The 21954-nt window shown below is 55.3% G+C and overlaps 12 protein-coding genes across 12 annotated transcripts; 5 read left to right on the plus strand and 7 right to left on the minus strand.

Moving 5' to 3' along the window:
* Nucleotides 1–682: 682 nt before the first annotated feature.
* Nucleotides 683–1544, plus strand: BKA78DRAFT_353834 (uncharacterized protein; the record flags this gene model as incomplete). The annotated part of the gene is made up of 2 exons (XM_066891624.1): nt 683–1126; nt 1194–1544. The coding sequence occupies 2 exons, from the start codon at nt 683–685 to the stop codon at nt 1542–1544; spliced, it is 795 nt and encodes a 264-aa protein (XP_066743645.1).
* A 924-nt stretch (nt 1545–2468) lies between these two features.
* On the minus strand, nt 2469–3677 carry BKA78DRAFT_252860 (Fibrillarin; the record flags this gene model as incomplete). The annotated part of the gene is made up of 4 exons (XM_066884769.1): nt 2469–2869; nt 2919–3011; nt 3061–3309; nt 3578–3677. 4 exons carry the CDS (start codon nt 3675–3677, stop codon nt 2469–2471), a joined length of 843 nt encoding a protein of 280 aa, XP_066743646.1.
* Nucleotides 3678–3881: 204 nt separating this feature from the next.
* Nucleotides 3882–5119, plus strand: BKA78DRAFT_317278 (60S ribosomal protein uL22). Its single transcript, XM_066888696.1, has 4 exons — nt 3882–3967; nt 4094–4307; nt 4429–4616; nt 4675–5119. Exons 1-4 carry the CDS (start codon nt 3965–3967, stop codon nt 4828–4830), a joined length of 561 nt encoding a protein of 186 aa, XP_066743647.1. The 5' UTR covers nt 3882–3964; the 3' UTR covers nt 4831–5119.
* BKA78DRAFT_317287 (histidine phosphatase superfamily) lies at nt 5120–6930 on the minus strand. Its single transcript, XM_066888697.1, has 3 exons — nt 6551–6930; nt 6089–6369; nt 5120–5973 (listed from the first exon to the last, which is right to left on the minus strand). Exons 1-3 carry the CDS (start codon nt 6584–6586, stop codon nt 5469–5471), a joined length of 822 nt encoding a protein of 273 aa, XP_066743648.1. The 5' UTR covers nt 6587–6930; the 3' UTR covers nt 5120–5468.
* Nucleotides 6855–7976, minus strand: BKA78DRAFT_317294 (40S ribosomal protein uS8). The gene is made up of 3 exons (XM_066888698.1): nt 7879–7976; nt 7494–7675; nt 6855–7290 (listed from the first exon to the last, which is right to left on the minus strand). The coding sequence occupies exons 2-3, from the start codon at nt 7624–7626 to the stop codon at nt 7031–7033; spliced, it is 393 nt and encodes a 130-aa protein (XP_066743649.1). The 5' UTR covers nt 7627–7675; nt 7879–7976; the 3' UTR covers nt 6855–7030.
* Nucleotides 7977–8448: 472 nt separating this feature from the next.
* Nucleotides 8449–9291, plus strand: BKA78DRAFT_237997 (uncharacterized protein; the record flags this gene model as incomplete). Its single annotated transcript, XM_066883880.1, has 2 exons — nt 8449–9065; nt 9114–9291. Coding segments are annotated over 2 exons (795 nt in total), but the record flags the coding sequence as incomplete, so codon positions are not given.
* An 864-nt stretch (nt 9292–10155) lies between these two features.
* Nucleotides 10156–11660, plus strand: BKA78DRAFT_154680 (uncharacterized protein). The gene is made up of 3 exons (XM_066883000.1): nt 10156–10499; nt 10642–10881; nt 10940–11660. The coding sequence occupies exons 1-3, from the start codon at nt 10248–10250 to the stop codon at nt 11228–11230; spliced, it is 783 nt and encodes a 260-aa protein (XP_066743651.1). The 5' UTR covers nt 10156–10247; the 3' UTR covers nt 11231–11660.
* A 436-nt stretch (nt 11661–12096) lies between these two features.
* On the minus strand, nt 12097–12736 carry BKA78DRAFT_296646 (uncharacterized protein; the record flags this gene model as incomplete). Its single annotated transcript, XM_066886645.1, has 2 exons — nt 12097–12579; nt 12635–12736. The coding sequence occupies 2 exons, from the start codon at nt 12734–12736 to the stop codon at nt 12097–12099; spliced, it is 585 nt and encodes a 194-aa protein (XP_066743652.1).
* A 542-nt stretch (nt 12737–13278) lies between these two features.
* On the minus strand, nt 13279–13960 carry BKA78DRAFT_154694 (uncharacterized protein). Its single transcript, XM_066883001.1, has one exon. The coding sequence runs from the start codon at nt 13720–13722 to the stop codon at nt 13315–13317; it is 408 nt and encodes a 135-aa protein (XP_066743653.1). The 5' UTR covers nt 13723–13960; the 3' UTR covers nt 13279–13314.
* BKA78DRAFT_317298 (high affinity methionine permease) lies at nt 13753–16256 on the plus strand. Its single transcript, XM_066888699.1, has 4 exons — nt 13753–14414; nt 14471–14730; nt 14784–15574; nt 15632–16256. Exons 1-4 carry the CDS (start codon nt 14221–14223, stop codon nt 15992–15994), a joined length of 1608 nt encoding a protein of 535 aa, XP_066743654.1. The 5' UTR covers nt 13753–14220; the 3' UTR covers nt 15995–16256.
* Nucleotides 16257–17938: 1682 nt separating this feature from the next.
* BKA78DRAFT_332079 (glycoside hydrolase superfamily) lies at nt 17939–19947 on the minus strand (the record flags this gene model as incomplete). Its single annotated transcript, XM_066889940.1, has 4 exons — nt 17939–18025; nt 18113–19272; nt 19321–19665; nt 19839–19947. The coding sequence occupies 4 exons, from the start codon at nt 19945–19947 to the stop codon at nt 17939–17941; spliced, it is 1701 nt and encodes a 566-aa protein (XP_066743655.1).
* A 401-nt stretch (nt 19948–20348) lies between these two features.
* BKA78DRAFT_344603 (uncharacterized protein) lies at nt 20349–21954 on the minus strand. The gene is made up of 2 exons (XM_066890464.1): nt 20988–21954; nt 20349–20935 (listed from the first exon to the last, which is right to left on the minus strand). Exons 1-2 carry the CDS (start codon nt 21606–21608, stop codon nt 20741–20743), a joined length of 816 nt encoding a protein of 271 aa, XP_066743656.1. The 5' UTR covers nt 21609–21954; the 3' UTR covers nt 20349–20740.

The following is a 21954-nucleotide window of genomic DNA, read 5'->3' on the forward strand; positions in this document are numbered from 1 at the left end:
CTGCTCCAGATGTAAAGAGTGAGGCTCAGGTCTGGCGGATCAGAGCGGAGATAACGCACAAGAAGGTCGATCCGGAAAGACTCCACTCTTCGCGGCAGGAGCATGCAGCAAGCTGGCCCCATATGAGAGTGTTTAAAATAAAGAGACAGCAGGCGAGGGGCTCGGGTATATACATGTAGCCATTAGACAGAAATGTGGATGGCCGTGGGGTCCCGACACGAGATTAGAAGGCAAACAAGCGGTGACGCTTCAGTTGAACATCTGCATATTACAAAAACAACAATCACAGAGAGCTCTGAGAAATGTGTTGACGGATCATTTCTACAAATCCGCGTGAAGATGGAGGTCTCCAAGATCGTTGCTGCGGAAGTAACTCCTGCAACGGCAAAATGTTTCTCCTAGCCTACAACCTTTCGCAATTGTTTGGATACAGTTTGCATCAAGACGTCCTTCCGCAACGCGTTTACCCGTCATTGTTCTTCGCTGTAATTCCCGTCTACCAAGACAGATTCAATTCTAGTCAAACATTGTCAGAAGGCGCGCGGAGAACGCCCAAACTGCGCTGCACATCGCACCATTATCTCAATCCGGAAATCACGTTGCCCGCGCGCCTCACGTGCGCATCGCATTCACTTCACGACCATCGCGCGCGCGGGGCAGGAGCCAAAACTTGGGCGACAACATGTCTTTAGACGGCTGGAATCCTCGCACGCAACCGCTGAAATCCACCCTCTCCCACAAACCCGCAACCCTCAGACTCCCCTCCTCCTCGTCCACCATATCCTACAAACCTTTCAAAGTCGAAAAGATGGTGCGCGTCAAAGAGGTCAAGGCACGAGTCCAACAGAAGAGCGACCAGAAGAAAGAAGCCACCACCAGCGCGCCTACTCCACCTCCCGCACCTCTGAAGAAGACGACGGCGGCGGCAAAGCAACCCAAAGTCAATCGCGACTACGAGTTCAACGACGGCGACGACCAGATGTGGCACGCGACGTGGTGTCTGGACTCGTGGAACAAGCCCGGTTCCAAGACGCTCCTACTCTTCCAATTGGACTGCCAGGACGAGCCCACCTGGGAGCCGTTCGAAGGCCACAACGAAGACAGCTGTCTCGCAGCCGATTTCTTTGTCAGTCGACCGTCACGCTCCTCCATCCAAACATATTCGTAAATACTGACCGTGATCTTCTTCGCAGCATTGGCGGGACGATCGCCCGCGTCCTGCAGGTTGGAAGCCGCCAGCGGGCTGGACGACGCCAGAGACGCGCCCGCCACCAGCGTGGTTCATAGCAGAAGACGCGGCGCACCAAAACTATCCGCACCTTTTCGAGGAAGAGGCGAAGGAGGCGAAGCTTGCGACCCTGGAGCCGCTGCACCGCCAAATCAAGCTCGGCTCCCACTCGCGCTCTGCCAGCGCAAAGATCAAGGTCAACGGTGCCAAGAAGCTCATCCGCGATTCCAGGAGGAGTGGTAGTACCTCTTCGTGGGACCTGGAGGCGGACACGTCCTCTCCGAGAGCGTCCAGAGGAAGGAGGAGGGCCGGTTGAGTTGCACCCGCTCAGCGACAGCGTCGAGCAAAACGGCATCGAGAGAATGACTCTTTGGTTCCACAACTCGAAACACCACCACCACACTTCGGGAGCGCCATCTATCCACTATCAGCGAGCGACTCTTGCAAGGCGATCTCACGAAGTTGAGGAGCATCCGTCCCCACGCGAATGCTGCACAGCTCGACGGCGGTTACATCTCCTGCCCTCGATCGGACAGCACTTCAACTTTCTCTTCATCGGACACTCCGGCGTGGATCTTGCTTCAAACGATACCCAATCTCATCATAGCAGTCTCGGATTGGTGCGGCTTCTCTGGCAGAATATCCTTGCACTACTACCCCCATCCTGACTGCCTTTCCCTTGCCCTTTTGATTTCGTTTGACGATTGGCGTTGCTCGAAAAGTACGAATGATTGCGACTGCTCATGGAACAGCCGGTTGGAATTGCTTACTTTGCGGATACGTGGATCGAGGCTATGAGACTTGGGGGTCGATATGGATACCTTGGGAGAATACCTTGGTCAGGGTTACATCTTGACATCCCCGGATTATGAACACAACGGATGACGCCAAAGTGGGCGTGCCAAACTGGTTCTGGAATTAGCTTGATTAGGCTGGTATGAATGGAATCGTCTGCAATCATCACGCGTGGATGGCATCTGAACACCTCACATAACGAGACAGGAGCATCATGAACTGGCAGAAGAAATTGGCTTTAGATCGAGACAGCCGCGTAGCTCATTCACCACTCTAACGCCATGAACTCCTAGAGCCAACTTTACACCCTTTGTGAGAAAACGAAAATCAATGCCCCATGGCCAGGAAGCCGCAGCCTCCGAGTACGACACTTTTTCAATGCGTCATGCCGACTAGCCCTTTTAAATGAAATCCCATACCCAAGAAGATGAATCAATTACCGCAATCAACCGTGGCGCTGGTACACGGCGCTGACCATGGCGTGATCTCTCTCGAAGGGCTCGAGGGTAAGCTGCTCCTTGGGCTTGATGCGCTCCTCGCGAAGCTTTTGGACCTCGCGGGCAAAGACTTGCTCGGCGGGTGCGGTCGAGTCGATACAGTTGGCCTTGATCGAGACCATGACACCACCACCCTGCTTGAGGAACAAGTGGGCGTTGAGAGCGACGATACGGGCCTGGTCAGGCTGGGCAACGTCGGCGAAGATGGCGTCGACCATGGAGACAAGCATACGGTACTTGAGCGGGTGACGGGCGTCCTCGACAATGGGGATGACGTTGGTGCGGTGAGTGGCCATGTTGACAAGGTCACGGCCGGAACGGTGGGAGAACTCGACAGCGTAAACGGTGCCTGGTCAAGGTCAATATTTGGGAGGTCGAAAAGGCACATGCGTATTTACCAGTAGGGCCAACAATGTCAGCAACGTGCGAAACACTGGTTCCGGAGGCAGCACCAAGGTAAAGCACCTTGCTGCCAGGCTTCATGTAGATATCTGTAACCATTAGCTTCGCTCCTGTCCTCTCGTCTGAAGTGTCCCTTACCAGCCATTCCACCGAGGATACCGGCCGCCAACTTTGACCTGAAAGGGTTCCACACTCTGTACTCGGTCGAGCTCGCCTCGCCGTTGGCACCGGTGGCGTTCTCAGCACCAGCGTTGGGAATTTGAATGCGCTTCTCGCCGTAGACGCTCTCGCCGGGAGTCAGGTTCTTGGTGAGGAGCAAATCTTCCTTGCCGCGTCCGACGAAGACACCCTCGTGCCTGTGGGGCTCGACGATGACCTTGGCACCACCTGAGGAACAATTAGCACTGTTCCAGTTCTCGTAGATATGAAGTAGACTCACCCTTGGCACCAGGCTTGCCGCCACCGCGTCCACCGCGCGCGCCGCCTCTGGGGCCTCCACGTCCACCACCTCTGGGGGCTCCGCGTCCACCGCCGAAACCGCCTGTAAATTAGTGAGTAAAAGCGATATCAGATGAGATCATGATGGAGAGCCGTCGACAAAAATGCTCAGAGTACAAAAAAGACGAGGAAATTCAACGAGAGGAAGAATTCGTACCTCTAGCACCGCCGCGACCACCTCCACGCGGAGCACCGCGACCTCCACGGGCTCCACCGCGGGGAGGGCCACCACGACCGCCTCTGGGGGTAAATGCCATTTTTTGATAGGGAATGAGTAGACTCGCGTCGAAAAGGCTCTGGGGCGGGGAGCGAGCGAGCAACAGTCGGATGTTGAGTGGTCGCGATGGTCGACTTGGCGAATGGAAAAAGTTCTTGACGGAGCCGCAGCTCCTGCCCGCCGTGCTAGCCTAAGCGAGTGCTTGGCCCAAGCGCGCCCACGGTCCGCCGGGCAAAAATCGCAACACCGACCTACCTCGCCTCTGCCCAGCGAGACGACCAACCACCCCGACAATCCCACAGGACCTATCGACACCCGACCGCCACGATGGTGAGCATTCCCGGCCCGCGCGTATCGCTGCATCGACAGAGCTGCCAATTTTTTTCTGGCTCTCGAAGCGTCTGAGCGACGACCCATACGAGCGCACAAGGGCTGACGCAGGCTCTTGATTTCTAGGTCCGCTACGCTGCCACCCACATCGACTCCGCGAAGAGCGCTCGCGCTCGTGGCTCCTACCTCCGTGTCTCCTTCAAGAACACCCGCGAGACCGCCCAGGCCATCAACGGCTGGAAGCTCGACCGTGCCACCAAGTACCTCGAGAATGTCACCGAGAAGGTCGAGGCCGTCCCCATGAGGAGGTACGCTGGCAGCACTGGTCGCTGCTCTCAGGGTGAGTGAAGCCTGGTTGAGGAATTGAAGACTTTGCAGTTGGGATGCTGCCAAAGACCCTTGGAAAACAAGAGATGGACCAAGATCAAATCTGGGCACAAGCTGAGCAGGCGCAACCACAGGCAAGCAGTTCGGTGTCTCCAAGGCCCGCTGGCCCGTCAAGTCCGCCGAGTTCCTTCTCGGTCTCCTCAAGAACGCTGAGGCCAACGCCGACACCAAGGGCCTCGACACCAGCAACCTCATCGTCAAGCACATCCAGGTCAACCAGGCCCCTAAGCAGAGGAGGCGCACTTACCGTGCGCACGGTCGCGTATGTTTGGCAACAATCTGGGGCAAATGAAGGCGAGGAAACTGACGACCATGACCAGATCAACCCCTACATGTCCAACCCCTGCCACATCGAGCTGATCCTCACCGAGGGCGAGGAGGTCGTCCAGAAGGCTCCTCAGGTCGTCGCCCGCGAGGAGGCCCGCCTCAACTCCAGGCAGCGTGGTCTCCGCGTCCGCCAGGCCATCACTGCTTAAACGGTTTTCGTGGGTGGTACGGGATGAAATGGAACGGACAAAATCATGGGGTTTACGGGACCTTGTCGGTGTTTTCGAGAGTCTTTTGAGGCCGGATGGATGCATGGGCAACACATGCGCTTTTTTCTCCTCAATTCAATCGAGGTCTACGATATCAATGTTGCTAAAAATCGATTCGACCAATTGGGCTCTGCGATCCAGCGCCAGTAGTGACGAGCTGCTCACACCCAAGAAACCAAGTCCCGCGCAGACTAGGGGTAGAAAGGAAGTGCATTTGCAGGTAGACCCTCGGCCTCTGCGGCTTGGTATCAAGCCTATATACAATCGAATCGAAGACAAGTCTATGCCCCAGAACCTTCTATTCTCTGCACGCTCCCAAACAAGTGAGGTATCTCCATAATTGCCAAAGAGTGAACAACACATGCCAATTTCCAACGCCTCAAGACCAATCCCTTGCCTACAATTTGGATGGATCTGCCGCAGAGCTGGTAGACGGGACCGGCTCCCCCGTATTTATCTTGTCGTTGAACGCATTAGGGTCCGTCAAGAAAGCCTCGTCGCCGGAGAATTTCCTATGACGCAATCAGCAAACGCTCTCCGGTGCTGGCACCGCAGACAGGAGCCACGGGGTAGCAAACTCACCATCCTCTCTCCTCGCCGCCGCTCAAGAAGCTGCAGTCACCATTGACGGTGCAGTCCCATCCGCCACCAACGCCCCTCCCATCTCTCCACGGCACGCGGGGAATGTCATGCGGCCGACTGGTATCCCACCTCTCGACATCAACCTGGCCAGCGGTGCCGCGGCGGTCGAAGCGGCTCAGCGCACACGTGAAGCACTTGAAGTCCTCCTCGCCCTCGTCGGGGGGCATGCGGCCGGTGAGGGTGCGGCCGATGGCAATCATGGACGCCGCGTGCGTGCAGATGAGCAGCGTGCGCGGGCCCCGCGGGTCTGCGTCCAGCGCCTCGATGATCCGGTGCAGCGTGTACGCGATGCGGTCGTGCAGGTCGGGGATCGATTCGCCGTTGGTCGACGGCACGAGCAGAGGCTCGTATTCCGAGGCCAGCAGCGAGGGGAAGTGCGTTTCTAGCACCGCGAGCGGCGCCGGCGACGGGTGGTCGAAACGGGCGAGGCCGTAGAATTCGCTGTTGGACGCGGTACTGGTTAGCATGCGTCTTCACATTTCCCACACACGTATCCGATTCTCAGTCCTGTTTGTTCGCGCGTGGGGTTTGGTGTTGGAGAGGGGCTTCGGCGTACCCAAGGCCATTCTCGACTCTGATGCTCTGGCCCTCCAGCCTACCCCCCTCACTGAACAGCTTCTCGGCGGCGGGCTTTAGCGTCTGGAGGCAGCGGTAGAAGGGACTCGAGTAGACGGCGTCAATCGGCGGGTCTAACGACAGCAGCTTCTCGGCCAACTGCGCCGCCTGCTGCTCGCCATAGCTGGCTAATGCTGGGTCCGAGGGGATGCCCGTCGGCGTCGTTGTGATGTTGGATTTGTATTCGCCGGTGTTGGGGTTGACGACCCAGTTCATGCGAAACTGCGGGAGAGGATGCGGATTAGTATCGCGTGCTCGTTGTAGCAAGGCCCCAGGAAAATAGACTCGCAGCGAGCAGGCATCGCGAGTCCGCTTCCCTGGGTTGGAGTGCGGGGACTAGGGCCCTGTCGATCTGCTGGTTCTGTAGGGCTGAAGCGTATTAAATTGGCATGGTTGGACTTACTCCATGCCGCACGACGTATATGGTTTCCAGGACCATTTTGCGATTGTCGAGGCTCTGTCTTGGTGTTGAGGATTGTTCTGTCGGCGGGGTCCGCGAATGGTATTCCGGCTAATGCAAAAGGAGAGGGACACAACGGTGCCTCGGTTCAACAAGCACGTTTTGAACTGGACCAGTTATATTTGAGTGAACGAGTTCGGATGGCTTGACACTTGAGCAACGCCTGGCGAGTGAATGACTTTGGGGTTTTAGGCCAGCCGTATAAGGCTTGACGTCACTTGATCAGAGAATTCACGGGAACTTGAAATTAATGGAGTGTACGGCCTGATATTCGGTCGTAATGTGGGTTGCATTTCTATTTCAGAAACTGGTGCGTTTGACGCAATGCGAGCACGCGTTCACCGACCATTTGACTTTTTTGACGCCCGTGGTATCCTTTTTCCCAGTCCTCCTGCGCTAGCCAACACTGCTAGCGAAAACTTTCTAGTAGAAGAAGCCGAGGATCTTGCCAGCGACGTGCTTCCTCCTGGCCTCCTCGTGGTCCATGATGCCGGCGGAGGTGGTGAGGACGATGCAGCCGAACTGACGCGAGGGGAGGAGCTTGACGACCCACTTCTCGAGGTCGCGGAGCTGGACGTTGTAGCGGGGGCTGATGACGCCGGTCTTGTTGAGGCGGCCGTTGAGCTGGACGACGATCTTGCCGTTGCGGTGGTCATCGACCTCCTCGAACTCTCCGATGTAACCTGTAAAAGCAATTGTTAGCTGTTTGTTGCGAAAGATTAAACGTTGTAAATCACAGAGAATCAGAGAACGTGTAAGATCTTCGCAAATCCAATCTTTCGGGCACTTAAAGACCAATGGCTGTGGGAGTTTCAACCAGTGGCTAGTTATCAACCCGATTGTAAAAAGGAAATGCAGACTCAAGCGTGAAGAGTTTTGGACGTACCGTGCTTCTGCATGACCTGGAGGAACTTGACGATGACCTTGGAGGAAGGCCTGATCAGGACCTGGCGCTTGCCGGCCTTCTCGGCATTGTTGATGGCGTTGAGAGCGTCGTTGAGCACGGAAGTCTTGACCATTTTGGCGGTTGCTAGAGATTCTCGAGTGGCTTGTGGCTAACTGAGGTATCTGCAAGCACAGGAAACGTTAGCCTCCAAGAGCCTCAGAGCGTAAAGAGTGCCCTCAGGTAGCAAGACCAAGAGGGTTCTTCAGCTCGTGTCGCGTAGGGGGAAGCGTATCATTGCGCGCATCCGGGCATTTTCAGCCCAGCCGGCAATGATTGCTTCCTCCTGGCTACCTGAAGGGCACTCGCATGTCATATTCGAACATACCTCGAGGAGGACGGGATGGATTGTCGAAGCGTGCTGGTCGTTGGTTGTCGGCGTCGCGAGGTCAAAAGTTTGATCGCGAACGGGGAATTCGATTTTGCCGTGCGCTCGCTAAGCGAGGCCCGTGCCCGGGTGCCGCGCTAAGATAACGATAAGAGATCTGCCAAGCTTCCCCATCGGGCTGCCCACCCGGGGAAAGACATGGCCGAATCGACCGCACGACACCCTTCACCACCATGTTGAAACGACGGAAAGTTGCTTTGCATATCTTCATGTTCGAGTTTTTGGAGCTTCCAAGTGACTCCATCACAGTGTCACAGAAGGATCGTCAGCTCCAAAGTAGAACAGAAGTGCTTTGAGCTCCATATGGCTACCCTTCCCAAATGGTCACCGGCCACAACCTCGTGGCTACCAATCCATCCCGCATCTACTAGTGATGTCAACACTTCCTGGTCCTCGGACGAGGGTCCATCGCTTTAATGTGTCGCAGTGCATCTCCTGAACCTTCCCTCGTCGACTCCGATCCATCTCCACTCTCAACATCGCTTGATCAACCTCCAAATGTCGTCGTCTTCTGAAGCTTGTTGCACATGCGCTGCCCTCCTCTCCACTATCCCTCCCACCTACGACGAGAAGACCGAGAAACCCGCTCAGCATGAGCGCCGACTCGACTGCTGTGGACGCGCCATCTGCGCGCGCTGCATGACGGACAACCCGCGCTTTGCTACGTACTGTCCATTCTGTCAAGTGTCATCACAACCATCTTCGCTTCCTCAAGGCCTACGAGATCCGCCAGCATACTCGCCACCCGCGTCGCCCAGGCCCTCTCATGCGACTCTGGCTCCCGTAGAAGTGAATGAGAGGCCTCCTCCGTACTCGCCGAGTGATTACATGGACCCGCCACAGGACAAACCTGGCGAAGACCACGCGCCTGATGTTCTCCACTTTGTAGATCCGGACAAGGACACTATTGCCTCTCTGTCTCTGGCGTACGGCGTGCCTGTAGATGCACTGAGGAAGACAAACAACATTTTCGCAGACCACTTGCTGGTTGGGAGACGCACCATTCTGATACCAGGGAAATACTACAGGGGCGGCGTCAGTTTGAGCCCGCGCCCGGTCGAGGGCGAAGAAGAGGAAGCCCGGAAAGCAAAAGTACGACGGTGGATGGTGGCGTGTAAAGTTGCAGAGTAAGTAATTTCACGGATGAAGACGAAGAGTGCTCACCATCTGTACAGGTACGACATTGCAGTACTCTATCTCAAGCAAAATGACTACAACCTGGACGCCGCCATAGAAGCATTCAAGGAAGACGAACGATGGGAGAAGGAACACCCACTGCACAAGGGAAAGAATCAAGCTGCTCCTGGACGAAGCAAATGGGCGTTCGGAGGAAGCCTTGCCGGCCAGCTGTAGATTGTGCAAGGAATGGATCTTTTGACATTTGTCAGTCCTAGTGGTTTAAACGTCGAGTGTTTCGATTGACCGGGCTTTCACGGAAAGAAGAACGTCATCTAACACGGTATGTTGGAAGTCATGACTTCTCAATCCTCGGTTGCTGGCGCTCCAGGCGCATTCGACACACTCCATATGTTCAAGTCAGCCCTATGTCTCTTGGCCTAGTCATCGTTCAAGCAGCGCTCGGATCTCTCGAACAGTCTTCCGTCTTGTGGCTCGCCATGTACGAGACCAACCACATTGGTTGCACACGACTCTGGATAAGCGCCTGCTCAGAGCCATCACCAACCAATCAGAGCCTCGTATCACGTTCGCGCAAGCGCTCGGTCGGGATTGCGTTCTTCAAATAGCAGCGCAGGAAAGCAGTCGCCCTTGGATGCAATGGCTCGCGTCCGTTTCGCATGAAGCCCCTGCAGCTCGCGAATGCTGTCATCCCGCGCTCCTGACGGCTGATTCGAGGACAAGAGGAGCATTTGGCGCTCGGCACAAAGCTTGTGGGCAACCCCAACAATTTGGCGCACTTTTCCACCAGAACTGTCCACTGGAAAGTGACATAATCTATTCTAGGCCTCTGAATGCGGTCTTTTTGTTTTGGCGCCCTGTCAAAAGAGCTCGGACCTGCAGGTGTTGTGGCGCATCCCCATGCCCCTTCTCACGTCTGTTAGCCGCTGGTGTGAGAGCGGGGTGGGCGATGGAGAGGTCGACAGACGACGGGAGCCGTATAATTTGACGGAAACCCCAGCGGCCATTGAGGGCCCTCATCGCTGTGCTGAGCATTCGCTTCCCAAACACTCTCCTTTTTTGTCGAATCAGGCACTGTTGACTCTGTGTCGTTTCATTTCAATTCAGGTCTCCTCGGGATATTTACCATATACTGTTTATTCTTCATTCGATTCAACTCCGACACCGACAAAATGCAGAAACTATCGAAGGTCCAGATGGCGCAAGTTGCCGTCGCAGCGCTCGTCTTCTGCCTAAGCGTCGCCATCATGGGCACGGCAGGGCACTCGCTCCAAGTGTACCGCGGGCAATCTAGCACCAATCCATGGTGGCTGCCACTATGGAACCAACACTTCAACGTGCGGGGAACAAACTCGCTGATCGGCTCATCCGCATTTTCGACTGTGACGACACTGGTCTTTATTGCTTTATGCTTCGTGCCCAAGGTAAGCAACGCACACCACCAAAAAGAAGAAAAAGATGGGGGTGATGCGACACTCTGCAGTCTCACCACCACCATGGTCCGAAACACCAAGACGCCAGAATCAGTATAGCTAACCGGTGCTGCGCCTCATCTCTCATGTGCAGCTCAATCTTGCCAACCATCCGACGCATTTTGCTTTTATAAGCATTCTGCTGACGCTGCCATCCGCCTCCGTCACCCTCTCCATCGTCGTCTACGTCCACGTCCTCAACTACCAGAGCCCCGCCTCCGAAACCATCCAGACCTGGACCTGCAAGCTCAAGAACGCCACGCCCCTCAACGCCAGCGCTGCCGTGTCTGACGGCGTGAGCAATCACCAGTTTTCGCGCCTGTGCGCCGAGTCGGTATGTGCTGTCGTCCCACCCCCTTCCATCCTTGGACAGATGCTGACCCCTCGAGCAGAAATTCGCACACTACACGTCCCTCGTCGTGTTCCTGCTGCAAGCCATGATGCTGGTGGGCGCCGTGTTCGGGTGGGTGGTGGACAAGTGGCACGCGCACAAGCAGAAGAAGCAACAGTGGCAGGAGACGAGCTCCGTCGTCGAGATGAACATGCACCTGGGCGAGCGCTCCGACACCGACACCAGCACCGCCAACGCCGCCCCCTCCTTGGCCATGAAGGACGAGGAGCGCGGCGTCCCCACCACCGTCTCGGTGCAGCCGCTGAGATCCATGGCTCCGTCGAGGTATTAGGTTGCTTGCTTGTTGCGTGCTTGGTGGTGTTGCTGCTCCTGTTGCGTTTGACGGCCGCCTATACAGTCGCTGCTCAGTCGTTGCTGCTTTCGATACTTCTCGCTTGGTTTGCTTGTCGACGCTGTATCTCCATCATCGTAACCACCACCTCACGACACATGATCATTGGCATGCGCAGACACACTGCTGGCCTCTTCAACCTTCCTCCGCGCACTCCTGCTCTGCTCACGACCAACGGACACAAGCGGAAAAGGCTCGATGGCTGACAATCGTGCGCTTCGCTCGCGCGGCATACTCTAGGTTTTCGAAATCGCTACGTCGCTGGAGGAGAATACGCCCGCGCAAGTCCAAGTATTGAGAAGAGACGGACACGAACACACGAGCCCGCCGAGCCGAGTCGAAGGGAATAGTTCCGCCGAAACCCCAAAGGTCCCGGTGGATAGTACAGAAAGTTTGTGATGCCAACGGAGCCCCCTCGTTGACGAGATGGCTTCGTGCTGACTTTTGGTTTTGATACCTTACTGCTTTGTTGCAATTTTTTGTTGTCTGAGAGCCTTCAATTATCCGGTCAGGGTCATATGGCGTCACGGGTTATGCTATGGAGCGGTATTTGCGAGTCTTGGGAAGGCAAACGAATATGAGAGCTTTAGATTGATCGATTGACGATTGCTTGAATACAGTGGGTGTTGCATGGTTGAAGCACAAGCTACAATGACGTCAAACAGTTGAAGATTTGGTCTTCGGCAGATGAAATTCATGCATTCATATCTCGTAGGCGAGTGGCCTTCGTGCCTTCCGTCTATCATCCGTCATCCATCCATCCTCTCACTTATCCCGTCATCTCACTTCCATGTCAAGTCATGACCTCACTTCCTCTCAGCAGCAACCTGCTCGCTCGATGCGGGCAGTCTCTCCTCCGCTGCCGGGCCACCGACGTTGCCCCTCTGTCCGACACTGGCAGCACCGTCACCAAGCTCCTTGACGAGACCCCTCTGACTCTCGAAGCCGGGCACCTTGTCGCTGACTACCTCGCCCTTGTTGCCCACAAGACCGCCCTGCGCCAGACCCGCCAGGCCGCCGCGCTGGTGCTCGCGGTGCGCTTGGCCGTCATGGTGGAGCTCCGCGCTCGTCTGGCCTTGGCCCGGGTGTCCGAGACCCGTGTGGACGGACGCGCTGGTGGCGCCGGGGATCGTGTCGGCGGCGGATGCGTGCGCGGGACCGGTTGCTGTCGAGGTGGGATCAGGGTTGGGAGTGTAGGTTGAGTTGGAGGGTGCGGTGCCTGCAGGGTGCGCTTCGGCGTGGAATTCGGGGGCGCGGTCAGCCTCTGAGGCGAGGACGCCGGGCTTGTGCTATGTTTGGTGTTAGATTGGGTGTTGAGAGGCAGGGTGAAGTGAGAGTGCTTACGCCGCCTGTCTCGAGGGGCTCAGAAGGAGGGACACGCGAGTGGAACTCGCCGGGCTGGTTGCTGACGCTCTTGACTGCGTCTTCAGACGTGGTGGTAGACATGATTTTGATTGGTGTTTGGAGGTTGGGTTGTAAAGTTTTGGTGTCAAGAAAGAGGTAGAGAGTTGATTTGATTGTGTGTGTGAGGACGAGAGATGTGTGAAGAAAGATGGTGCCTGCAGTAGCAGAAAGAAGCGGCTCTCTTGTACCTCTTCACATCAGCGACGCAAGCACAATGATGTAAGAAAGAGACAAAATTGTTGTTTGCTCCAGGTTTGGCATGTCCTCACCATGACATCATGCTGCGGTTGGGGACCCGTCAGCCGCCAACTTCTCCAGTCAAAGACATGGAAATGTTGGTCGATCTTCGATGACATCTCGATCCATCGTGCCATCACATTTTGCAATTGCCCATCTCCTCATCAGGGCCGCCCACTCGCTCGCCCCTGATCTTGGCAAGGCATGTCATCAGGCCCATGCTCTTGAAAACGACTCTGCAGGCCGGTGCGCCTCAAATATGGCCCTGGCTTGTCACACCGCACGGCAGTATTTGACGATAATGAACTAATTGCCGTCCCGAGCTCTTTTGTCTGTCGCCCTCCCGGCTGACTTTGGTTGTGCCCGCCCCACACTCAGCAAGATCAGAATCGACCGCGGCAATCAGACGCTGGCACAGTCTTATCTCTGCAATGATTAGCCTGTTCTCTCGAGGAATCAATCCGGATCGCAACGACGACGACAAGATACGGAGATGGAGAGGATGGAGCATTGATGTGCTGCAGGGCTACGGAGAAGAAGCTTTCACAAGCTTTTTGGCGGCGCAGGGCCCACCCGCCGACCCATCGAGACGCGACCTTTATCGTCGACCTGAACCAACCAAAAGAGCAAGTCCAACCAAGTTGGCCCCCGAAAAGATAGATGGTGTCGTGGAGGGCGGCGGGATGCGGCACAACGGCGCCAGGGTCTGGCGAAAGACGGTCCAGCATGGACTGTGCCTGGCGATAACCACCACTCCACCACGCACCTCGGTCTCCGGGCCCTTGCTTCATTCACGACTCCAGAAATGACCATCCGCCTCTCTCCAATCGCACACGTCCCGTTTCGAACATGACCAACAACACGAGATTCAACCATCCGCTAGACACCAGAAGGGAACAGTCGCAAACACTATGTATGCGCAAGCTCCGGCAGCTAGCACGTCATGCTTAAAAAAAGCCCCCGACAAACGAGTCCTGCCATATTCGCAATCTCCCACTCACATGGCGATAAGAGGGCTTCCGGAGTTTCTGCTTCTTTTTTCTCCTTTCCCTTGCTCGCGTTGCCGTAAGCCGCAAGCCGCGTGTACTGCTGTTGATATCCACAAGCATTGTCTCTTTTAAGGACCCGCCGCTCCCTCTACCATGGCTCCATGAACTAAGGTTTTGGCTCGCCCGTTAGCCGTTGGCCATTATCAAGCTTTGGGCTAGGTGCAACCGTCGAAAGTTTAACCTCAAAAAGGCACCTTGCCGTGGGAGCTCGACTGCTTGCCTTTGTCGCGGCAAACAGCCATGACGACCCTCCTGGAGACGCTCAAACGACCCTTTGCCAATTCCAGGACGGCTACGGACACCTCGTCGGCTGAGGAGCCATCAGATATCCCCAACGAAGAACATAGTCCTCATGTCGGGGAGCTTGCGCTGTCCGAGACGGCAGCAGGCGGTCTTGGACGCCATCTGGGTTTATTCAGTACAACCTTTTTAATGTCCGCTATTTTTCCTCGCCTCTGCAAGATACTCGATGCTGATAAATGCTCCACAGTATCGGCCGCATAATAGGAACTGGCATCTTCTCAACCCCGTCATCCATTACCGAGAGCGTAGGGTCCGTCGGGGCTGCTCTGCTGCTATGGGTTCTGGGCCTGCTTCTCAGTTTTGCTGGATTGTTCATCTGGCTGGAGCTCGGATGCATGATCCCACGAAGCGGCGGAGAAAAGCCGTATCTTGAGGCAGCATACAAGCACCCGAGATTGCTCGCAACAACCGTCTTTGCAACGCAAGCTGTGTTCCTTGGTTTCACCGGTATGTCGTGCCAAGGGGCTTCCATAGACAAAACATGCTCACCAAGCCTCTAGCATCTGGGTGCATAGTCTTTGCCTCCAACATCATCGTGGCAGCGGGCCACACCGCCACCGAATGGCAAGAGCGCGGGATAGCAATTGCGGTGATCACATTCGTGACGCTGCTGCACACTTTCTTCCCTAACACGGGCGTCCGTGGCATGAACGTCATCGGCCTGATTAAGATCTTTACTCTTTGCTTCATCGTTGTCACCGGCTGGGCTGTCCTTGGAGGCGCCAGCTCCAAAGTCCCTGATCCGAATGCTAGCTTCCGGAATGCTTTCGCTGGCAGCGCTACCAGTGGCAATCTGTATGCAACGGCACTGTTCAAGGTGCTCAACAGCTACACGGGCTGGAGCAATGCTGCCAACATCTTGAACGAGGTACGCAATCCCGTACGCACACTGAAAATCGCCGGACCTCTCGGTCTCGGTATCTGCGGCGTGCTCTACCTCCTCGCCAACGTGGCTTACTTCGCCGTCGGGACGCCAGAACAACTGGCCAACTCGGGCATAACCGTCGGATCCTACTTCATGTCCAAAGTGTTCAACGACGCGGGCTCGCGCGCGCTAAGCGTTCTGGTCGCCATCTCGGCGCTGGGAAACGTCATGACCGTCACCTTTGCCCAGGCCCGTGTCAACCAGGAACTTGCAAAGGAAGGCGTCATTCCCTTCCCGCGTTTCTGGGCCTCGTCGTGGCCGTTTGGCTCCCCCTCGGCCGGGCTGCTGCTGCATTTCATTCCGAGCTTCATCGTCATTGTTGCCATTCCGTTTGGGGATGCGTATGATTTTATTTTGGATGTTGAGGTAAGCTCTCCTTCCCTCTTTTTCCCACACCTCAAAGTCCGAGCTAACAACCAACAGGGCTACCCCTCGAGCGTCATCAACCTCTTCGTCGTCATCGGCTTCTTCTGGCTGCGCCACAGCGCGCCGCACGTCGCGCGCCCCTTCCGCGTCTGGTGGCCCGTCGCCGTGTTCTACCTCGCCGCGCAGTGCTTCTTGCTCATCGCGCCCTTCCTGCGCCCTCCCGGCGGCAAAGGCGACACCAGTCTACCCTACTGGCTCTACCCCGTTGTTGGCATCGCGGTCTTGTGTTCGGCGGTTGTTTATTGGGCTGTGTGGCGCAAGGTGCTGCCCTGGTTGGGAAGGTATAGTCTGGAGCCTGTGCACGAGAAGTTGAAGGATGGCACGAGGGTGGTTGTTTATAGGAAGGTGAGGAGGGAGTGAGTGAGTCGGGCTGTCGCGCAGAGCCCACCAATTACTCTATTGAGGTGAATGTGTCGACGTGCCTGAGGCCTGAGGCGCTGAGCAAACTCAACACCACGCGACGCACACTCGATGATACACCAACGATGGCAGTCGTCAAGATAGCCGCCACCAATACCACAGCTGGGGCTCAATCACCAGCATGCCAAGTATAATCCCAAAACGCTACTCTACTTCCAATGCCCCTTCCCGCGCCGGCCTCAAGCTGGGATAGCCCGAGCCCGCTGGCGTAGTTGGAAGGTGCCGGTCGCAGATGCCAGGCAAGTCGCCTCTCTGGGTCGGTCCACAACTGGTCGCAAAAGGAATTTCAACTCCAAGTTAGGAAGGCACAGCAGCTTGAATGCTCCCTGTGATCCATTCTGCTAGTTAAAATATCTGTTACATACAAAATCCACCCACATAAAATAAATCCACCTATCCCTCGTATAATTCCTAATCAGGTGTATCTGCGGTGTGTCCCTTCAAATATCCAAGTGTGTGAGCAGCAAAGCACTTGAATGCTCCCTCTCTGTATACACATCTCGACTTGTTGGAACCAAAAGTGGCGCGGCTGCATGCGGCGAGGGTCCGAATATTTGGAGGTTGCGTTGACATTTCTCTCGCCCCCGCTCTGTCGGTCATCGAGTCGGATGCAGCCCAACAAGTAGCTGATGAGCGCACCGCATCAGGCGCCTGAGCCGCATGCCAGTCACCCAGCCCAGCTAAACCTCGTCTGACCCCCTGATTCTTCCTCACTCCCCTCCCACAAACCCCATGCCCTCGCTCGGCCCCCCTAGCCGATCACCAAAAAACCTTCTCTCTTCCTTTTTCTTCCATTTTGATCTCATTTTGCTCGCCAGAGCTTCGCGAGCAAAATGCCACAGTGCCCAAAACAGTCCAGGCCGGCGCTGGCGCAGAATTTGGATTCTTGGCTTTTTGCATCTCTCGAGCTCTTGCGACGTTTGAGGTTGTAAGATGCCCGCTAAGCGGGGCCCGTCGTCCGTGTCGCGTTTTCTGTTTCTGGAGTCTACACGTTCATCGACCGAGCTGTCTTTCGCCTCGTTTCCTGTCTCCGGAAAGTATTTGCAAGTCCGTTGGAAACTCGGCCGCTCGAACGAGTTGACGACGCGCCCTCAAGCACAGCTCTTGCTTATGCTCATCGAGAACCTGGTTGCCAGGGCTCGCAAGACTCGTCAACCCCCGCCCTGGAATGTATCTTCTGTGCGCGCGAGAAGACTTGCTGGATCGGGCTTCGCAGGCCTTTCCCGCCACGGCTATGTGAGTTCTCGAGTGGAGCTGTGTCTTTACCCGAGGAGCAACTTGGACGCGGTACGGGGAGTTCTCGTGCGGAAATAGTTTTGCTCGATATATCTTGCCCCGAAGCCAGCCAGCGAAAAGACTAAATGAGCAGCATTATTATTATACGACCAATGATGACTCAACCCGTGAGGCACAATAGTGTCTAAAGCTTGTTGTTAGCCGCCACTGTATAGTGGTTGGACACGAGCGATCGGCCGGCGGGCCCCTTGGCAGAAAAAGTCAATAAACTCAAGCGCAATTACCCTGCTAGGCAAGAGGTTGACCTCACGGAGTAAACCGAATTTCCCGAAGCCACAAAAGAAGGTTGTGAACAGGGAATGCGCCGACGGCCGATTGACCATTTTGTCCAATCACTGATGAATAGGTGCACGGTCAATGTAAAATAGCGGTGGTCCGACCATAAACGCTTCCCATGACATTTCTGCATAGCCTGTCCAGGTCGATGGGGCGGGCACTTGAACGTGAAAGATGTCAAGCACCAGTGTCAATGAGAGGGTTACACATCTCGATTATATTATGCTTGTCTTGCAGATTACATCGCTCCGTTTGATGTTCCCGCCGCTTGCTCCCTTCGATCAAGGGATTGTGGAGTATGGATGTCTCCTCTCATTGCTCCTGATACACCTTGAACGCATTTGCGTACTCAAAGAAGCTGGCCTTGTAGTAGCGCTGCTGCGTCGTCAGGTTGACGTACTGCGCGGGTCGTCAGCAAAAATATCATCTCTACCCACAAGCCGCTGCGAGACAGAGGAAACGCGAATTCGAATGCGAAGGACTCACCTGCAACCCAAACTTGATGCTATTCCCACTATTCCACTCGAGGTTGTCGATTAGACTCCACGCAAACGTGCCAATGACATTGGTTCCCTCGGCCAGCGCAATGAGCACCGCCTCCATGTAATCGCGATAGTACGCCTGCCGCGCCTGGTCGAACAGAATGTCGCCCAACACCGTCTTCTGCTGCTCAAACGGCTCGGCGAAGCCAAACTCGGCAATCACGATGCCATCGCGCGGCTTCCACGTCTCCTGGATGTACGACATGAGGCGCGGCACCCAGTCCGTCGCCTTGTGAAGCCAGGCCACGCCAGGGTCGGCCGCCGGACCGATATTCCATCCGCCGTCGGCTGCGGCGTACGTGTAGCTGCTGTTGGCGCAGGTCGGGTAGAGCGGGTCGGAGACGTTGGCCAGACAGGCTGCGATGCCGCCCTCGGGAGCCATGTTGAACTGCGACGTGTACGAGTCGTGCGCGAAGACGTCGGCGGAGCCCTTGATCAGGGCCTTTTGGTCGTCCGTCAGCGGCGGCAGGAATGACGACACGTGCTCCTTGACGGAGGCGGGGTAGTCGCCGTCCAGGAAGACGGGGTTGGCGAAGAGGCCTTCGTAAAAGTCCCATGAGCGCTGCGTCGCCTCGGCGTCGGCGGTCGAGTTGGTCAGTGGGATCTTGTAGCCGCCGTTCAGCTTAATGGTTATCTTGGCCGTCAGGTTGAGCTCCGATTTGGCAAGATGGTAGGCCTGGCTGTGGGCGAGGAGGACGTGCTGGGAGCAGAAGAATTGCTGCTGCTTGTCCGGGATGGTGGTTGGTTTGAAGAAGCCTTCCGGGTAAGGGAACGTGGCGCAAAAGACCGAAGGCTCGTTGAACGTGGTGAAGAAGTCGACCTTGTCGCCGAACCTGGTGAAGATGACGCGGGCGTATTCGACAAAGTCGGGTATGAAGTTGGGAGAAAGCAGTCCACCGTACGAGTTTTGCAGAGCGAGAGGCATGTCCCAGTGGTAGAGCGTCACTGCAGGTTTTACGCCATATTGCAGACAAGTGTTGATCATGTCTTCGTAATGTGCAAGGCCCTGCTCGTTGACTTGACCGGACCCAAATGGAAAGATACGGGACCAAGCAATGGAAAAGGCGTACACCTTGACTCCCATGGCGGCGATTCGTGCAATGTCTATGGAGTGTCAGAGATGGCGGCAGTCATTGAGCTTCCGCTTCTTACCTTGCTTGTACAAGTAGTACTGATTATCGGCTACATCGGCCGTCTCGTTCGTTGTGATAAATCCAGGTTTGCGATGCGACAATGCGTCCCATATCGATGGTCCCTTGCCTTCATCTTTTGCTGCACCCTCAACTTGATATGCGGCGCTTGCAACACCGAACATAAAGTCTTTTGGGAATGACCAACTCTCATTTTTCTTCTGAATGGGAACTTGTTGACCGGTAGGATACGAGGGGTAGTAAAGACCAGGAGGTGGAATCAACTCCCTCGGCGGGATGGGAGTTGCCTCGACAGTCGTGTTGATGTCTGCGACCTCGATTGGACCAACATATTCGTTCCAGTATTCTTCGCACTGGTTAGCTTGTCCTGAAATGCCCTTTCCGCCGAAAAGAGGATGCTCGCTTGGTGTCGACACTTCTATGCGAGTACGAGAGAAAAAGGATGATTGGTTGTCTTTGACGAATGTGCTGAAGAGATTCTGCTCTCACAACGATCTCTGAAGAACAATGATGACGTACCTTGCAGCGAGAGAGTGACGGTTGTTTCGAAGCTTTTTGCTTGTCCGAAAAGTGCAAGGATTCCAAAATAGGCAGTCAGAGCCGAACGAAGGCTCCAAGGCATCCTCATTTTGCAAAGTGTGAGTCGCACAACCCGGAGAGCTTCCTGAGTCTTCCATCATAATAATCGAAAGCTGCTGTGGTGCTTTAGTAGTCGTATAACCTTCGTTTCAAAGATACACCGACATGTCGAATGCGGCGGTCATCTCGTCATGAGCCTCGTCGCCGCACCCCGCAATCTGAACCCGACGGTACTCCAGACTGCGGGGATTGTGCGGGTGGTGCCGTTTGGAATAATGGATCTTTTCAACTCCGCAGTTTGCACCACATGGTGTCGACGCTGATTTGTGGGGTAAAGTAGGACGGATTAGGTTGCTAAAGAAGGCCCAATAGCTTAACCTTTTAGGGCAAGCAAGCTATTCATCACGCTTGGCATGCATGACACTTCTCGGTAGACGTTCAAGACTTGCGGTAGAAATAACATTGAGCGAGCCATTTGCGTCATTTTGAGTCATCCTCCGATCAGTCCGGGAGGGCCCAGAAAGTCCGGGACAGAGGCGAGAACAAGAAACGGATCTTACTCATCATCTCGGGAGTTTTTGTTTCGCTTACGTCTGGTTGAAATGATTAGCGACTAATGGAACTACCCGTTGATCATGACCGTAGATACGGCCGACAGTCCAGTTAAGGTTGACCAAGTGCGAGTTGACAGGACGATGAGGCTTGGCGTGAAAGTGGAGTTTACGGTTTAGACTAATAGAAGACTCGTTACGTCCCAAAAAGAGCAGACCGGAAGTCTCCAGCTTACTTGGAGGGGTTGGACTCGAGTGCCGTAGTTTGTACCCGGGGCCAGCGCCGGACCACTACTTGATTTTCAGGCTCTCAAGGAAGAAGTTCGCGACCTCTGCGCCGTTTTTTCCATAAGATCTGAGACCTTCAGCAATCTCACCGAGTCCCTGAACTTCCTCGACGCCTTTGGCATCAGATGAAATCAGAGTCAAGCTTGACATGGGACAGTTCTCAGCAGCTCGTTCCTGGATAGCCTGCCAGCGCATAGTCTTTGCATGGTCATTTTCAGATCTCAATCGGAAGATCCAATGCTAAACTTACCTTGAGTTCATCGACAAACGATCTGACGTTGCCCGCTTCGCCCTCAACGTAGAGGGAGCCAGGGTACCCAGGTCGCGAAAAACCAGCAAGTCCAAGCTCCTTCGACATTTGCACAATGGCACGTCGCTTGCTCGTTGCTAGGAGGTGATGCATCCACAGGACGACCCTCAGACCTTGTGATTCATGTGAATCGCGACCAGTTGTGGCATTCTGAGAAGCGGGCTCAGGAGCACTTTTTCTCGCATCCCTGACGTCTTCTAAAGCCATCCTGAGGTCGCTAATGATCAGGTCGACGCACTCAATCCCAAGCTCTTGCTTTTGGACAATGTCTCTCAGTGTCGCTCGGAGATGCTTTCTCTCATCATTTGCAATATCCAGACCAAAACCGAGAAAAACCTGTGGATGTGATGTCCCGGGGTAGGAAGCAGGCAAGACGAACGAGAGGGTGTGAGACTCGTCGACTTTGATTTCAATCTCGATATCCTCATCAAGCGCTTTCGCATCTTTGATCAAAATAAACTCTTCAGGATACATGCTCTCGAGCAAGGCGATCTCATTGCGTTGCCGTTCACGATTTTCCGAGACGTCGAAGCTGTCGCCATCTTGACTCTCAACACCCATCGCACTGCAGCCTATGGTCGACTAAGGGGCGAGAGCCTGGGAGATTCCGGAGAGTTTGGCGTGATGGATTGTCGTAGCACACTTGCTGGGAGCTACCACAGGCCAACAAGCACAAAAGAGCTTTCAAGACGCTTCGCCATGCACGACGGAAATAAGAGATGGCCGAGGACTTTGAGTCGCTTCCTGAAATCGCAATGTAGGGCAGCCGTATTCGTATAGGGTGGTGAAACGGGAAAGAAAGTGGCGGAGTTGGCAGGTGATGACGTGGATGAAGCTCTTCCCGAAGCGTCGGAGGATCGCGTCTAAGTCGACGCGTCGCGTTGCTTGCTGGCCACCTACAAACACC

The sequence above is a fragment of the Phyllosticta capitalensis genome (assembly GCF_038381095.1).
Source record: "Phyllosticta capitalensis strain CBS 128856 chromosome Unknown BKA78scaffold_6, whole genome shotgun sequence".
In the NCBI taxonomy this organism is placed as follows: domain Eukaryota; kingdom Fungi; phylum Ascomycota; class Dothideomycetes; order Botryosphaeriales; family Phyllostictaceae; genus Phyllosticta; species Phyllosticta capitalensis.

Bases quoted from the DNA above. Each gene is read 5' to 3' on its own strand.
- BKA78DRAFT_317294 (XM_066888698.1), bottom strand. From the start codon at position 7,626: ATGGTCAAGACTTCCGTGCTCAACGACGCTCTCAACGCCATCAACAAT. The intron at 7,291-7,493 runs GTACGTCCAAAA...TTGCTTTTACAG, and splicing joins CCAGGTCATGCAGAAGCACG to GTTACATCGGAGAGTTCGAG.
- BKA78DRAFT_154694 (XM_066883001.1), bottom strand. From the start codon at position 13,722: ATGAAGCAAGGGCCCGGAGACCGAGGTGCGTGGTGGAGTGGTGGTTAT.
- BKA78DRAFT_317287 (XM_066888697.1), bottom strand. From the start codon at position 6,586: ATGGTCCTGGAAACCATATACGTCGTGCGGCATGGA. The intron at 6,370-6,550 runs GTAAGTCCAACC...CCTCTCCCGCAG, and splicing joins TATACGTCGTGCGGCATGGA to TTTCGCATGAACTGGGTCGT. The intron at 5,974-6,088 runs GTACGCCGAAGC...CGCGTCCAACAG, and splicing joins AGAGTCGAGAATGGCCTTGG to CGAATTCTACGGCCTCGCCC.
- BKA78DRAFT_344603 (XM_066890464.1), bottom strand. From the start codon at position 21,608: ATGGGTGTTGAGAGTCAAGATGGCGACAGCTTCGACGTCTCGGAAAAT. The intron at 20,936-20,987 runs GTAAGTTTAGCA...GACCATGCAAAG, and splicing joins CGTTTGTCGATGAACTCAAG to ACTATGCGCTGGCAGGCTAT.
- BKA78DRAFT_317278 (XM_066888696.1), top strand. The intron at 4,308-4,428 runs GTGAGTGAAGCC...GCGCAACCACAG, and splicing joins CACTGGTCGCTGCTCTCAGG to GCAAGCAGTTCGGTGTCTCC. The intron at 4,617-4,674 runs GTATGTTTGGCA...GACCATGACCAG, and splicing joins CTTACCGTGCGCACGGTCGC to ATCAACCCCTACATGTCCAA.
- BKA78DRAFT_317298 (XM_066888699.1), top strand. From the start codon at position 14,221: ATGACGACCCTCCTGGAGACGCTCAAACGACCCTTTGCCAATTCCAGG. The intron at 14,415-14,470 runs GTCCGCTATTTT...AATGCTCCACAG, and splicing joins TTCAGTACAACCTTTTTAAT to TATCGGCCGCATAATAGGAA. The intron at 14,731-14,783 runs GTATGTCGTGCC...CCAAGCCTCTAG, and splicing joins TGTGTTCCTTGGTTTCACCG to CATCTGGGTGCATAGTCTTT.
- BKA78DRAFT_154680 (XM_066883000.1), top strand. From the start codon at position 10,248: ATGCAGAAACTATCGAAGGTCCAGATGGCGCAAGTTGCCGTCGCAGCG. The intron at 10,500-10,641 runs GTAAGCAACGCA...TCTCATGTGCAG, and splicing joins CTTTATGCTTCGTGCCCAAG to CTCAATCTTGCCAACCATCC. The intron at 10,882-10,939 runs GTATGTGCTGTC...CCCCTCGAGCAG, and splicing joins CGCGCCTGTGCGCCGAGTCG to AAATTCGCACACTACACGTC.